The sequence below is a fragment of the Rousettus aegyptiacus genome, unplaced genomic scaffold, assembly GCF_014176215.1.
Source record: "Rousettus aegyptiacus isolate mRouAeg1 unplaced genomic scaffold, mRouAeg1.p scaffold_m13_p_3, whole genome shotgun sequence".
In the NCBI taxonomy this organism is placed as follows: domain Eukaryota; kingdom Metazoa; phylum Chordata; class Mammalia; order Chiroptera; family Pteropodidae; genus Rousettus; species Rousettus aegyptiacus.
Window position 1 is genome coordinate 74,121,908 of NW_023416306.1, and position 15,609 is coordinate 74,137,516.

At 43.1% G+C, this 15,609-nt stretch overlaps 1 protein-coding gene across 1 annotated transcript in view; it reads right to left on the bottom strand.

The window, feature by feature from the left end:
• Positions 1–230: 230 nt before the first annotated feature.
• Positions 231–15,609, bottom strand: part of CDK20 (cyclin dependent kinase 20) — a 39,130-nt gene continuing 23,751 nt past the window's right edge. The window contains exons 11-16 of the mRNA XM_016135457.2: positions 13,525–13,734; positions 7,034–7,192; positions 5,637–5,847; positions 4,379–4,557; positions 4,166–4,293; positions 231–804 (exon numbers count right to left, since the gene is read on the bottom strand). Coding sequence (XP_015990943.2) covers positions 696–804; positions 4,166–4,293; positions 4,379–4,557; positions 5,637–5,847; positions 7,034–7,192; positions 13,525–13,734 — 996 coding nt within the window. The 3' untranslated portion in view covers positions 231–695. The remainder of the gene's footprint in view (positions 805–4,165; positions 4,294–4,378; positions 4,558–5,636; positions 5,848–7,033; positions 7,193–13,524; positions 13,735–15,609) is intronic.

Genomic DNA, 15,609 nt, shown 5'->3' on the forward strand with positions numbered 1-15,609 from the left:
TGCCTGGCTTCCCATGCTTCTAAGCCCATTTCCTCAGCCTTCTCTTTCCTCCCAATAAATTCCTCTTTTGGTGTTAGTTAGCCAGCTTGCCGCTCCTCTTGCTTGCAATTAAGAACTCTGAATGATACACCCAATACACCAGCCAGGGCTTCCAGGTGGACCAAGTCAAGGGGCACCACTGTCACAAAATACAAGTCTCCCTACAGTGATGAGACATGGTGCCACAGAACTCATCTACATTGACGGCAAGAACTGTTTATTAATGTGTGTCTAAAGCAAATTACACAGAATAGGAAGATAAAAAATATTTACTTATATATTTAAACAACAAAAACGATTGTTACAATCCCAGCACTTTAAGTGTGGGCTTTCTAGTCCCCCATCATGCATCCCCTCCACGCTGATACTATCTGAATAGCTCTGGGCAGGCTGATAGGCAGCTGGGCCATGGGCTAACAATGGGTTAATGACTCTCCTGTTACATTTCCTGCTCCTTGTCTGAAAAACAGAGATAATCATACCTACTTCATTGGCTTGCTGTCAAGATTTAAAAATAAACTCACATAGCACAGTGCCTGCCCTTAGTAGGTATTTGAGAATTAGTAATTCTTTTCTCAATTTTGATAATCGTTTTGGTCTTGTGTGTACACAAGCTCTTCACCAAAGTGAGATGATCTTCCATCAGTGTGGTCATCTCAGTCCCGTTGCACTTGGAAGTAATATGACCTCAGAATACTTGTGCCGATGCTTCTGGCTTCCACGCCTACAATGCTCATGCCATCACTTTCCACATGAGTAAATCCGCTGTGAAAGGAAGGACAACTGTTTAGGCAATAGGGCTTCATATAAACCTCATACCTCCTCCACCTAGCCCACATATCCGCATTTAATGTGGGTTTAAACTTGAAGATCTATATTCATTTGTCACAATTAGCAAATACTATCACATTCTACAGTGGGAATATCAGTTTTGGACCCTCTTGACACAGGAGAAGGGGAACCTAATCCAATCTCAGCAGGTCGGTCATTTCCCCAGAATTTAGGATCATCAATTTCTGATCAGTCTCAGTGAAGATATAAATACAGCAGCTAATGACACTGTCATTTTCCACGATGTTACCTGCCTGCCAAGACAAACATACTGTACTTCTCTGTGGCAGAGAGAAAAATAAAGCAGGTGTGTAGAGAACCAAACCAAATCAAATAAAAAAAACTAGAGATGCAGTTTCCTGAATTTCCTACAGCAGTCCAGTTTTGTGCTATACATTGCTTCTGAAATACTGCTGTTTTGGCCTTTGTGAAATATCTTCTAGCTTAAATTCCATGCCGACATACTGAGTTTAAGTAGCAACTAAACTTCTAGTCAACTTAGAAATTAGTATTAAGAACAGAATGTGGCAGCTTTCAGACTCTGAGAAAACTGCAGCCTTGGCTGCTGGTCTGTGTAGGTGCTGAGCAGGGAACAAGGGGCAGTTAATTCTTGATATGCCAGCCAACAGTCAGTGCGGGGTTTTTTTTGGCTAAGAAAGTTGAGCTTGCATGTTTTTTCTCTTTGAGAATTCTTCTTCTTAGTCTTTTTTCTTCAATCGATTTTTAGAGTTGTGCCACTAATCACCACAATCTAATTTTAGAACTATTTCATCACCCTCAAAAGATCTATCGTGCCTATCAGCAGTAACTCCCAGCCTGCTCCCAGCCTGAGGCAGCCACTAATTTTACCTTCTGTTTCTACAAACTTGCTTTTTCTAGATGTGGCATATAAATGGATTCACATGGTACATATTGTACAAATCTGGCTTCTTTCATGCAGCACAATGTTTCTGTGGTTTATATTTTATGAGTGTGTCAATGTCCAGTCCTTTTTATGCCTAAGTAATAGTTCCCTGTATGGATGTACCACAGTGGACTTATCCACTTACCAGCTGATCGGCATTTGCACTATTTGCACTTTTTAGGTTGAGTAAAACTGCTAAGAACATCCATGCACAAATTTTTCTGTAGATATGTGTCCATTTCTCTTGGGCATGCTGCTAGGTTGCCGGTAAATTTATGTCTAACACAATTTCTTTGGATAATCAGAATATGTATTCACAAATGACTGCATTTTAGGAAACTGAAAAGCTCCTAGAAAGGTACTGGGTTATCTCCTGTAGCATTCACTAAGGTGCTGCAAGAGTGCAAGAGACAAAAATGTTGCCCATCTGAAAACTTAGAGGGAACAGTATTAAGCAAGATTTCTGGGTTTACTATTGCCCAATGAAGCTCGCAAGAGAAATTACCACTCAACTAAGGATTTCTGAAGGAATATGTTTGTGATTAGGAAAGAGGCATAATTTGAAGTCATGATCCATTCATTCTAAGGTCTTGGCTAAAACATGTTTTTGAAATGTTTCTAAGAGTGCTACATTACCTGCCACATTGAGAAAAGTGTCATTCACCTAATGGATGTGTTTACCATTTTATAATTCATGTAGTGCAGTGTTTAAAAACACATGTGAAATAGAAGATTTCAAGATTTCTACTTGCTTGTCATGAAGAGTACAATGTAATGCAGTGAATGTGTGTTTTTAGCTTTGTGTGATGCTTGAAGTGTAGTGTTTAAAAAGACATGTAAAAAAGAAGTTTCTAAAAGTGCTACTTGCTTGCTAAGTTGATAGCAGTGATATTGTACTGAATGTTCTAACCACTAAGTAATGCATAGTATGTAGTAATGCAGTAAAGAATGCAGTAGAGCACTCTTTAAAGACACATATTTAAAAAGGGGAGAAAAAAGCACATTTGTGAGGCCAAACTCTAAGCACAATCCCCCAAAGGGCCACCCTCTGAGGCAACAATAACAAGTGTTTAACACCCATGTTTCCCCAAGAGGAAAAAAGTTTTCCTGCCACTGAAGGAAGATAACCATTACTAATAGAGTCACAAGTGGTTGTAGGGTGTATATTAGGGACCTCCACTGCTTGAGGGGCTTGCTTTAGCTTTACAAAGGCTGGCCTCTGACCAAAAGTGGACACGGCAGAGCAAGGCCATGATGCTTATTCCAAGTGCAGTGGAATGTAGGTACAAATGTGTGAGTGTAAACTAGCAAAAACATGCTTGCAAAAGTGAACATGGACAGTAATGGCTCCAAAATATTTTGGTTCAGCCCAGCTCTCCAACTTCAAAGGAGTTGAAGGAATTTTGAGTGAAGAAGTTGATGCAAATTCTTTTCAGAATGTAGGGCGCTGAGTTGGCCTTTACCCTTTGTTCTGAAAGTTAAAAAAGGGTTAAAAACTACTTACAGGCCAATTCTCATCAAATTTAAGTTGAATCTCTACTAATTCTTTATCTTATTAGAAAGTTGGGTTTATTTACTGAAAGGAACGAAGATTCTCCTGCATTAGGAGGTTGCTTTAATAATTATCTTCAAACAACTTCAAACTAGGGAAGTTTGTTACAGAAATCTGTAATTTTTGAAATATCTGGTTTGAGACATTGTATTTTTTCTATTCATGTTGTATGATGCCTATCACAGGAGGCTGAATTTACCCCATATCTCAAGATAAGTAATTGACAACTATGAGGTTGGTGACCTTACCGTAAGTTAGCCAACTAGAATAAAAAACCTGTAAGTCCTGTCCAATTTGTAGAACTTACTCTGACAAGAAAGAACATAAATGATTCCAAAATACTAATTTTAAAACATAATGCAAAATATGTTTTAAATGCATAATCCCTTTTTGGGGGGACTTTTACAATCTTGCCCCGATTCCCACTGCCACCTGGGTTTGGTAAATGAATTCAGGATTGTGCAGGTCATGAAAGGAGGGTTACAACCAGGCTGCAGGGCTGTGTCAGGGCCCACCCTTGGCTTCGCTGTGTGTCCTTAAATAACCACAACTCTGAGCATCTATTTCATCTGGGAAATGTGGATGATGCCAACTGTATGCAGGTGGTGGTTTTATCATTAATGGAGATCATGGAGATGATGCGTAGCATCTTTTCTTTTTAAAGGCAGAAACATATTCTGACCAGTGACTTTCCTTGGGTACCCAAGTAGTGAGGGGAAGCGCTGGGCTAAGCCCCACACCCCAGTCACATCCATTCCAATGATATCCTTACAAAGGTACTGCTGGGAGGCCAGGAGAGGCTGTCTTACTGGCAAAGTGAGGGAATCAGAAGCAATTACCTGGCCCATCGGTGGGAACCCCCGAGCAAGTGATAACAGCTCCTGAGGACGGGAAATTTATTGTCCTTATTCCACATGTAGACTCGCAAGGAGAGGTCAAAGGAAGAGGTGATGACTCGGCTCTGGTCCTTGAAATGAAAAGCTACATGAGGCCGGAGATGTGGGCTCCCAAGGTAGGATCCGAGACATGGGCAGGATGGGCACCACACTCACCACCCACATGGACGTGATCGGCTTCTGGTGGTCCTGGAAGGCTGCTAGGTGCAGGCCATGTATGGTAAAAAGCACGAGCTCTGACCCAGACACCAGTAGGATCACTTGGGAGCTATGGCCCTTCATGAGATGAGGAGGCATCATGGTGTCTGGCAGGATAAAACTTGCGATCTGTTGTACTTTTTGAAATAAAAACATAGATTGTCATGTCTCGATAGCAGCTGGAGTCTGGAATAGACATGCCTCACCTAAGATGATGCAGTACACTGAAAAAAGCAACAGCTTCCGTTATACTTGCATTCAATCCTGACCTATGCGTTTACTCTCTAAATCTTCCGTCCACTGGCTCTAAATACTGAGTATGATGCCTTAAAGGGGGCACTATGCATGTGGAAGTAACAGTATCTGGCATGCAGTAACATCTAGAGAATGGGACAAATGAATACCCTTCCTTCTACCCTTCTCCATCTATGACAGCATGATGTAAGAAATGGCCACAGGGTGATGTAAGAACTATGATATTTATAACATCTGCCAAAATTACTATTGATATTGTCTTTTATAGTGTGTTGCATTCCTTGTAAAAGAAAAAAAAATCATTTGATGACTTCCTAATGGAGTTTAGCACCAGGAAGAAAAAATTACCTCTTTTGAAGAATTCATGCGCTTTCTTGTATCAGACAAGGGATTATATTACACATCCTGTTTCCCCTTTTTCCTCGGCTGCCAGGAAGCTCAGAGTAAAATTTATGGTCAAATGATAATATGAAAACAAATTAACATAATACAAAAGAAAAAATGCTAAGGACCAAAGGGAAAGCTTGTCAGAGTGATGTAGGGTGTGAGACAGGGAAGGAGAGGTTTGTGGGCCTTATTTTCCTACTGGACTAACAGCTCCTTGGGTAAGAGATAGTTTTGCGTTTTATTCATCTTTGCGTGCACTCAGTGAGAACACTGCCTTTGATACAGTTGTGCAAAGAGGTAGAGATGAATAGGAGCAGGAAGACGTTAAGAAAAGGGGGACTGTGAGTGGACAATAGTTAATGTCTGAATCTCAGGGCTACACAAAAGGCCTGACATGCAGCAGGTGTTCAACCACCCAACCAACATGTAGTATCACAAGGAAACATTTGTTGGGTCACTGTATTCACCAAGAGGAAAGAAAAGGTGCCCCAAAGGAAACATGAGGAATCTGTGCTTGAAACGCAATGGTGGTAATGTGCAGACCCACAGGTCCTGCCTGATACAGGATCCTTACCCAGAATGTCCACTCCATTCCTGGACCTCTTGGCTCCTAGCTCATAGGTGGTGACAACCAACTGCATGCCGTTGTCATTTCTATGCATCACCATCAGCCTAGCTGCCTTGTTGGGGGCCCAGCAGGCTCTGGAAGTCAGCCAGATGGGGAGAGCAGTAGAGACAGGAGCCTCATCTTCTGATGGACACAGCAAGGAGCGCATGTGGAACACCTGGGGAACACCATCGCATGGTCTCATTGCTGGTGACAGAGGGACTTCTCTGACCCAGGAGCACTCTGGAAGCCCCTCCTGGCCACTCTTCCCAGGGACCCGCAATGACTTTATTGGTCATATGGGGCAGTCATGCCACTTGTGGACCTCCTTCCAAGATGGCTCAGACCAGGTAAGGTTAATCCCAGCCCGAGTTTGGCCCCTGAAGATATCTTGGCACACAAGTCTCAGTGAGGGCAGGGGGTGAATGAATCCAGTGGATGACTTCTCTGTTGTTGAGCAGATACACATCACTGTCTTGCTTTTGCCTCCAATGTCTACTTCCATATTCCCTTCCTACCTCCTGGCAGTCTGGCTCCAAATGCCTCTTCTCGGTCCCTGGAACTGCTCTGTCAGGATGTCCCCCTCCTGGTAGCTGCTGACCGCCACCTTTCCTGCTTCTTCTCTCCTCTACCTGCTCCTCCTCAACCTGTCACCTCCCCAGGCTACCAGGTCCCAGCACTGCCGATTTTGTCCTGCTCTGCCCCTGCTCTCTCCTCCTGCCTTTACTCATCCACACTCCTCCAGCACATCTCAAGACCCTCTCCAGCCGTCTGCTTCCAACTCTGGTCTAATTTTCCAGTTTGGTTCCTGGCACTCAGGCTGGACATCTCTGACTCCACAAATCGTGGGACTATTCCCAGGTTGTGGGGCACAGGCAGCACTGGTAGAGCTACTCAGTCACACAGGCCAGCCACACGATGGGCACGTGGCCCACATGCAGTTCCTGCTATACCTTCTCGAGGTATCAATGCTGTCCCGCACTGTCAGCATCTCCTCACACCTGCCCTGGACTCTCTAGTCCTCATTCCCACTGAAGCTCTGTTCTTAGGCCACCAAATGTCCTTTGAGCTCTTCCACTGGGATGTCTATAAGGCTCCAAACTTCTTCAAAACTAACTCTGCCCTCTCCAGCTGGGCTACTGACCTGCTCTGGCCTGTGGGCAACACGGCGGCCTGGAAAGAGCAGAGGCTCTGGGGAGAGGCCAGGACCACCTCTGCCTAGTTGGAAGCCCTGAGTGGCCACGGACTTGGTCCTGCATAAGAAGATGCCCTTTCAGATGCATTTGGCAGGACCAGTCACAGAACTGAATACCTGTACACACAAAGCCTGGCCCCTGGGGCAAGGGACACAGTCCAGCACTAACCTTGGGACCCAGATCTGAGTTCTGGGTCGATGCAAACACCCACTGGTGGTCAGGAGAACAGAGCAGACTGGCGGGGTGGTTCGGGAACATGCTCACCCTGGACATCAGCTGCAGCCGGGGTATGGTCAGCGTGTAGAGTGCTCCGTCAGCAGAAGCTGCCTGTAATGCAAAAGGTGCAGTGACCATCTGTGTCCTTATGTCCGCTCCTGAGGAGCAGGTAGCCACTGTATAACTGCCTCCTCACTGGGGTGCAATGCAAGCTTTTTAAGTCAAAAATGAATTCCCTCAAACAATGCATAAGTCTCAGAGCATACCCTCTTCTCCCTCCCAACAGAAGACCAAGGTGTGGCCGCCAGCACCTTTTCTACCCATTACACTCAAGTGTTATCTTCAGTGTGCCTTTTCTGTTTTCAGCGTAAAATACTCCTTGGGAATCTTTCCACATCAGAGGACATTTTCCCATGACCTTTTACTTATTTTAATGAAAATTTGTTTACAGATTTTGTTTACAGGAATAGTGACTGCTGCAATAAGCACTCCTATTTGCAAGTTTCTGCAGCAATGCCAATATTTCCTCATGAGAGAGCCCTAGAACTGGAATAGGTCAAAAAGTATCAGATTTAAAACTTTTAATAAGGGGGAAAAAACAAGCTTTAAAAAAACGTTTCAATCTATAGTCTTATTTGCCATGTATAAAAATACCTAGTCTTCATCTAACTTATAATATCAACCCTTATTACAATGTTATTGACTATATTCCTTATGCTATACTTTACATCCCCATGACTATTTGTAACTACCAGTTTGTACTTCTGACTCCCTTCCCCTTCTCCATCCCACCCCTCCAAACCTCCCTCCCATTTTGTCAACCATCATAATGTTCTCTGTATCTATGAGTTTGTTCCTGTCTTGTTTGTTCATTTATTTTGTTATTTAAATTCCACATGTAAGTGAAATCATATAACATTTGTCTTTGTCTGACTTACTCCATTCTGCACAATACCCTCTAGGTCTATCCATGTTGTTGCAAATGACATGACTTCATTTTTTTTTAATGGCTGAGTAATATTCCATTATATGTAGGGACCACCTTTTCTTTAGCCATTTATCCACTGATGGGCACCCAGGTTGCCTCCATATCTTGGCTACTGTAAATAACACTGCAATGAACAAATATATGGATGCACATGTCTCTTCAAAGTAGTGTTTTGGATTTGTTCAGATAAATACCCAGAAATGGGATTACTGGATCCTTCCTTATCTCTTGTTATAGCTTTTATTTTAAAGTCTATTTTGTCTTGTACAAGTATTGCTACCCAAGCTTTTTTTGTTTGTTTCCATTTTGACAAAATATCTTTTTCCATCACTTTACTTTCAGTCTGTGTGTGTCTTTTGAACTAAAGTGAGTCGCTTGTAGGCAATGTATGTAAGGGTCTTGTTTTCCTATCCATTCGGCAACCCTATATCTTTTGATTGGAACATTTAATCGTTTTACATTTAAAGTAATTCTTGATAGATACGTAGTTATTGCCATTTTATTTTTATATTTTTGATCTTTTTCTTGTTGTTGTTCTTCTTCTTAAAGAAAGAAGTCCCTCTAGCATTTCTTATAATACTGGCTTGGTGGTGATGAACTCCTTTAGCTATTTCTTGTCTGGGAAGCTCTTTATCTGTCCTTCAATTCTAAATGATAGCTCTGCTGGGTAGAGTAATCTTGACCTGTAGGTCCTTGCTTTTCATCACTTTGAATATTTCATGCCAGTCCCTTCTGGCTAGCAAAGTTTCTGTTGAGGAAGCAGCTGACAGTCTTACGGGAAGCTCCTTTTTAGATAACTAGATGATTTTCTCATGCTGCTTCGAAGATTCTTTGTCCTCAACCTTTGGCATTTTAATTATGTCTTGGTGTGGGTTTGTCTTGTTTGGGGCTCTCTGCATTTCTTGGACTTATATGTCTATCTCCTTCACCAGGTTAGGGAAGTTTTCCATCATTATTTCTTCAAATAGGTTTTCAATCCCTTGTTCCCTCTCTTCTCTTTCTGGTGCCCCTATGATGTAAATGTTGGTATGCTTAATGTTGTCCCAGAGGCCCCTGAAACTATCATCATTTTTTTCCTTTTTTCTTGTTGCTGTTCTGGTTGGCTGTTCTGTGATACCTTCTCTTCCAAATCATTAATTTGATCCTCTGCTTCATGTAATCTACTGTTGATTCCCTCTAATGTATTCTTTATTTCAGTTATTGTATTCTTCATTTCAGACTGGTTCTTTTTTGTTTTCTATTTCTAAGTTTCCTTTCTCTGTTGAAGTTCTGAGTTCATTGGGTATCCTTACAACCAGTGTTTTGAACTCTGCATTTGGTAGATTGTCTGTCTCTATTTTGTTTAGTTCTTTTTCTACAGCATGTTCTTTCTTTCATTTGGGACGTGTGTCTCTGTCTCCCCATTTTGCCTTCCTCCTTGTGTTTGTTTCTATGTATTAAGAAGATCTGCTATGAGTCCTGGTCTTAGTAGAGTGAATTTATGTAGCAGGTGTCCTGTGGAACACCATGGTGCAGTCTCCCTGGTCATCTGAGCCAGGTGTTGCAGGTGTCCCATGTGGGTCATGTGTGCCTTCCTGTTGTAGTTGAACTTTAATTGCTGTTTGCATGTCAGTGGGAGTGATTGACCCGTGAGCTGAATGGCTGTGAGGATTGACTGTGACTACAGTAGAGGAGCTACTGTGCAGGGCCTGACCCTACAAAGCAGTATTTGCTTCAGTGGGGCTCTGTTGTCTACCTAGTCGGCCCTTTAGGTGTGTCATCCTTGGGTGCAGCCCCAGGTAGTACTCGGGCTAGTTCCAAAGCCATTCGCCTTGTATGCCAACCCCAGTACCTCCTAGGAGGGGCCCTGCTGCATCTCAAGTTCGGCCTCAGCCTGTTCTCTGCCACCTGGAATGAGCCATAAAAAAATCCGACGATGGCCACCGCCCACGCTGGGCTTGGAGACGCCTAGGAGAGGCCAAGCTTCAAACCGAGGCTGGCTTCTGCCACTGCTAGGCTTGGGGATGCTCAGCAAGAGGTACAGGGCATGCTCAGATCAGATGCTGCTTATTTGGGGTACATGAACCTTTGGAGATTTTAGGAAAGTCTGAACCATGAGCCAAAACAGGTCGTTTGTATGGAAAAGCCACTGGAAGCAGCTTGGGTAGGCCCACTAGTTGAGTGAGGCAGGGTCTCAGAGAATCACCAGGGCAGGATGAACATTGTTAGCCAAGTAATGGAGATTCCAATATGGTACCCACCTGCATTCACATGCTGGGCTAGTGGGAGGGCTCAACAAAGGAACAATGGCTTCTGCCAGCCCTTCTGTCTGGGAGAAATCTGCCCCTCCAGCCTTCACGCTGAAGCCAGACAACTCAGTTTCTCCCTGTATGTCCCTGGCACCTTTCAAGCAATTGCCCCAGTGCTAGAGCTCAAATCAAGTGAGTCCATCAGCAAGTAAATCTGTGCATTGGCCCTATAAGAGGAGTGCCTGAGAGTCCTGCTGCCCTCCATGTCACCCAGCCACAATCTCTGCTAGTTTTCACAGACAGAAGTTGTGGGGGCTCTCATCTTGGCACTGGTACCCTGGGCTAGGGAGTCTGCTGTGGGGCTGGGCCCCTCACTCCTCGAAGGGGACTTCCACAGCTGATATATTTTTAGCTACCTCGCACGAGTGTGGGACTAGCCCATTTCATGACTCCACCCTTTCTACCAGTCTTGATGTGGCTTCTTCTGTATGTCCTTAGTTGTAGGACTTCCGTTCAGTTAGACTTCAGCTGATTATCCATGATGGCTGCTCTGTATTTCAGTTGTATTTCTGATATTGTCATGAGAGGAGGCCAGCACAGCATTTACTTACTCTACCACCTTGACCAGAAATCCTTCTTTACCTATTTTTCTACTAGATTTCTATGCTTCAAATAATCTGATATTAATACTTCATTAAATAAGATAGTGTTTTCTCATAATTTTTCATGTGTCTTAATTTTATAATACAATAGATCAGATTTTTTAAAACTTTTTAGTTAAATCAAATCTGTGTATTTTTTTCTTGATTCCAGGTTTTGTCTTGCCTAGCAACGCCTTGCACATCCCAGGTTGATATTACAAACCATGTATCTGTTCCTCAGATAATTTTGTAACGGCTTTTTACATTTAGTTTTTAATTATTCTAAATGTATTTCTACAAATGGAATGATGTGAGAGTAGCTTAGTTTCTCTTTCGTAATGGTCAAAGTGCTCCATTTCTTTAATAGCCCATCCTTCACCTACTGTTTTAGAAGAACATCTTTCCACAGACATTTACAGATGGAACCCAATCTGGACTTCTGTAAAATCATCTGTTCTTACTGTCCAAGAAAACACAAAAATTTAAAAATGCACAGAAGATGGCAACATTCAAACAAGGTCATGAAAAGAAAAAGTGAGAAGCAACACATTTTAGCTAGTAAAGCTATCCCTCCAAAGGACAACCAGGTACCAAAGATCTGTAGCCACACCCAACATGAGTTAAATATCATAAAATAAGATTTTGCAGATATGAAGGGACAGCCTGAATCAGAAATTCAATACTCAGAAGGAAAATGGACAAAATACCAAAATGTGACATAAGAGTTAAATTAATTTAGGAAAGATACTAAAGAAAAAGTTGTCTCAAGAATGAAGATTAACAATAAGCCTAAGAGAGAAAACATTCTCCTGAACAAATAAGGGTACTAAAAAGAAAGAAACCAGAGAACAAAAATGGAATACAGAGCTAAAAAAAATCAGAAAGTGTCCAACAAGATAGTCAAAGAAGGTCTAATAAACATATGACTGAAGTTCCTACAAAGGAAAAATTTAATAACAGAATATTTAAAATTCATGTACAGTAAAACTTTCTAGAAATAAAAGAAAGCCTGAATCTATTTATTGAAAGGATTCATATGTTCCTGCATAAGCGGACCCAGCATGATCACTATAGACATGTCACAACTACTAGACTTTAAAGATTTGTAAAGATCCTTTATGCCTTTGATTTAAAAACTCTGTCTAACAAGGAAAGTAAGTCGGAGTACCAGTAGACTTTTCTAAAGAAACATACACAGTGAAATAGTATTTTCACAAAATTTAAAACAAGTGAACGGGGATTTGGCTCCTAGCCAGGCCATCCTTCATCATCAGGACTACAGAAAAGCAGTGCTAAATGTGCCTCACCTACCCCTGGGATATCAAGTGTTAGACTTTTTCATGGATCCTTTTGGGCCCTGCTACTCAAAGGGTGGTCTGTGGACTGGCAGCACTGATATCCTGAAGAAGCTTGTTAAAAACTCGGTATCTCAGGAATCCCCAGAGACCCACCAAATCAGAACCTGCATTTACACAAGATACACAGGTGACATGTGTCCCATTATATCTGAAAAACACTTGTCCAAGTCTCTTACCCTCTCTTCCACATTTACCACTCTTGAGAGCTCCATTTCTTTCTAGATAATTTCTTTTATCTTTCAGTTCACTAATTCCATGTTCTAACTTTTTAAGTGATGGAATACTGCACAAAACATAAACGTAGCAAATATTCACATCACTGCCCAAGCTAAGAAACAGAACATTGCCAGTGGCCACAAGCTCCCCTCTCCCTCCCCAATTTCTGTGTGGTTTCACTGTCCACCCTGCTATCAAATCCATTCACTGATCTCTTGACCTTTGTTATTCAGTTTTTCTGCTCTAGAATTTCTGCTTGGTTCTTTTCTAAATCCAGTATGCCATTTTTTATAGCTTTAAGTTCTCTGCTAAAATTTATCTCCCCGATCATAGCAACCACAGGTGTTTTGGTGTCTGTAATAACTGCAATATCTGAGGCCTCTGTACCTCAATTAATATCGTCTGTCTATCCAGTTCTAGTTGGTACTATCTTAACTCTTCATGTGCCTATTCAGCTTTAAGCATGTGCCGAATGTTGTATTTGAAAACAAACAGGGGTGACTCCATAGTATAGTGGTTAGCACGCCTGCTTTACATGCAGAAGGTCCTGGGTTCATTCCCCTGGTGGACCCACAGACCTTACCCCGGGTGTGCCAGGACCCCCGAGTGTGCTGGGTGCCCCAGGCCTGGGGGCATGCCCTGAGCATGTGGGAGGAGATGCCTCCCCTTCAGAGATTCAGTTCTTAAGGGAATAACGACAACATCCATAGGTTAGGGGTGGAAGTGTGTGTTGGGGGATTAAAGAGGGTGGGGGGGGGGGGAGAAAATAATGTGAGGCCTGGGGTAATATCCTTTTCCAGAAAAGAATTTTCATTTACTACCAGGTGACTGGAGTGCTGAACTGCAGCAGGTGCAATTACTGTTTACCCTCAGCCCGGCCTTACTCTGAGGTTGCAACACTTGATAACCCACCCAATGTTCCAACTCCCTGTGGCCCTGCACTCTGATTTTTGTCCCCTTGGCTGTAAGACAGCTAGCATCTACAGAGGCTCCTGAGAGCCAGGTCACTTACCAGCAGGAAGGGGCCCTCTGGATGGTCACAGGCCTCCAGCGCAGATGAGTGTGTAGGCAGAAAGAAGGAGGCTGACTCCCACCCATTTTCTGCTTCCCACACTTTGATTAGTCCCCGCTCATCCACAGTGACAACCAGCTGCAGCCGAGGGTAGGTCACCAAATTCACCAGAGCAGCAGGCTGTAAAGGACTCGACCAGATCTCTGTGCCCTGGGCAACAACAAAAGTAATACAAAAACTTAATAGGGCCCATTTATTTCATAAATACACATTGTTTTCATTCATTCAACCATCTTCAGTGCACACTGGGGACACACAGGTGAAAAAGGCCCGATCCCCATCCTCACAAGACCCACAGTGTGGCTGGGAACACCACAGAGGTGGTGTTTCATGGCAGAGGAGACAGATGTGTCCTAGAGAAGGACAGTGGTGGCTGAGCATGGGTGTGTGGAGATTTCCAGAATTCTGGGTGGCATCTCCAGGAAGACCCAGGGTGAGATCAGGCATGTACACTGGCTCTGTATTGGAAGCACTTCCAGTGGTTACCTACAGCTCAGCTGAGGAAGGCTAGGCAGGGAGGCAGGATCCAACACTACACATCCCACCCGGGACCTGGCCACACATGACTGCATACAGAGAACCTCCACACACAGTATCTTGCTCAGTCCTGGGTGGTCCAGTTTCACATAGAAGCCAATCAATGGGGGCTTGTGGATATGAACAGTTTATGCTGCATAGCTGCAGCTGCCCCGTTCAGAACACCCCTTCCCTGCAGTGGAGTTAACAGCACCCCGCTGGCCAGCCCTGGCCCAGGCCCATGCCCAGAGGAAACTGGTGGTGCAGGCTAGATTGGTTCCACGATTCCTCCCAGGACTCTCAGAGCTGGATTGGAGAAGTCCAAAGTCCAGGGCCCAGGTGCCAGAGAGCCCACGGAACACTAAGACAGGGCATCAGAGAACCAATCCACTAACCTCTGTTCCCAAGTTTCCCAGAGCTGACACATAAGGTTTTGTTCCAATTTTGGGTTTCTATGATCCTTTTTCTATCATGTTATCTTTTTATCATGATCTTGATCTCTTTTTCCTATCATATTATCTCAGTATTTGTCCACTAGTTTCTTTCTTCCCCCTCAGGTCAAAAATCAACAATTAATTTCTGTTGCTCAAATAGTTAACATGCCATCACTAGCACAGAACTCAGCACCAGAGATGGGCAGATGGCAAGTTTTGGAAAATACAGAATATTTACTGGTGGTTAGTGCATGAAGTGGGCAAATGAGCACTTAAACTCCCCTTCCTATTTCAGAATGGAAAGCAGCAGCCAGCACAACAGAGGACAGGAATACACTGACCACTGATGGCCTGGGGACCCTGACTCCACTCAATGTGCGAGGGATCTGGGGGCAGTCAGAGGCTTTCGTTGACACCAGATACTTCAATGCTAGGGAAAGACAAACTCAAACCCTAGCATTCTCCAAAGGACAGTGAATAAAACATGGAGGCAAATATTGTGAGAACACAGTAAAAGAAGAAAAATTTTTAAAAGAATAATTATTGACTTCAGGAAAAGCAAAATGTTAGTTTATTTCATGGCTTAGCTGTGAAAAGCATTTACATAATTGTAATAATATAAACAATCATGTCAGTATTTTGGGACAGGAAGGCTACCCTTTCTGGAGGCAGCAGGGAGAAAGTGAACCATCTTTCATAGAACTCAATGGATGCCTAACATTTAGATGCCTAATTATCCTCTAATTTGGGGAACACAGTTTCCTCTGGGGTTGGGGAAACAGGAGCGGGCACAATTGGTTTTTCAAATAGGACTTTCAGAACTCTGACTCTTAAGCTGTGTACCACTGCAATGTTAATGGCGTCCCAATCTATCATTAATGTGACTGCAAAATGTTGCCATGCTTTCATTTTTTTTCAAAAATACTGTCATGACTTTTACAAATAAATATTTTAAAAATGTATTCCATAATATAGGTCCAAAGTAATAACAAATGCTGGAGAGGATGTGGAAAAAAAGAGACCCTCATACACTGCTGGTGGGACTGAAAATTGGTACAGCCACTATGGAAAACAG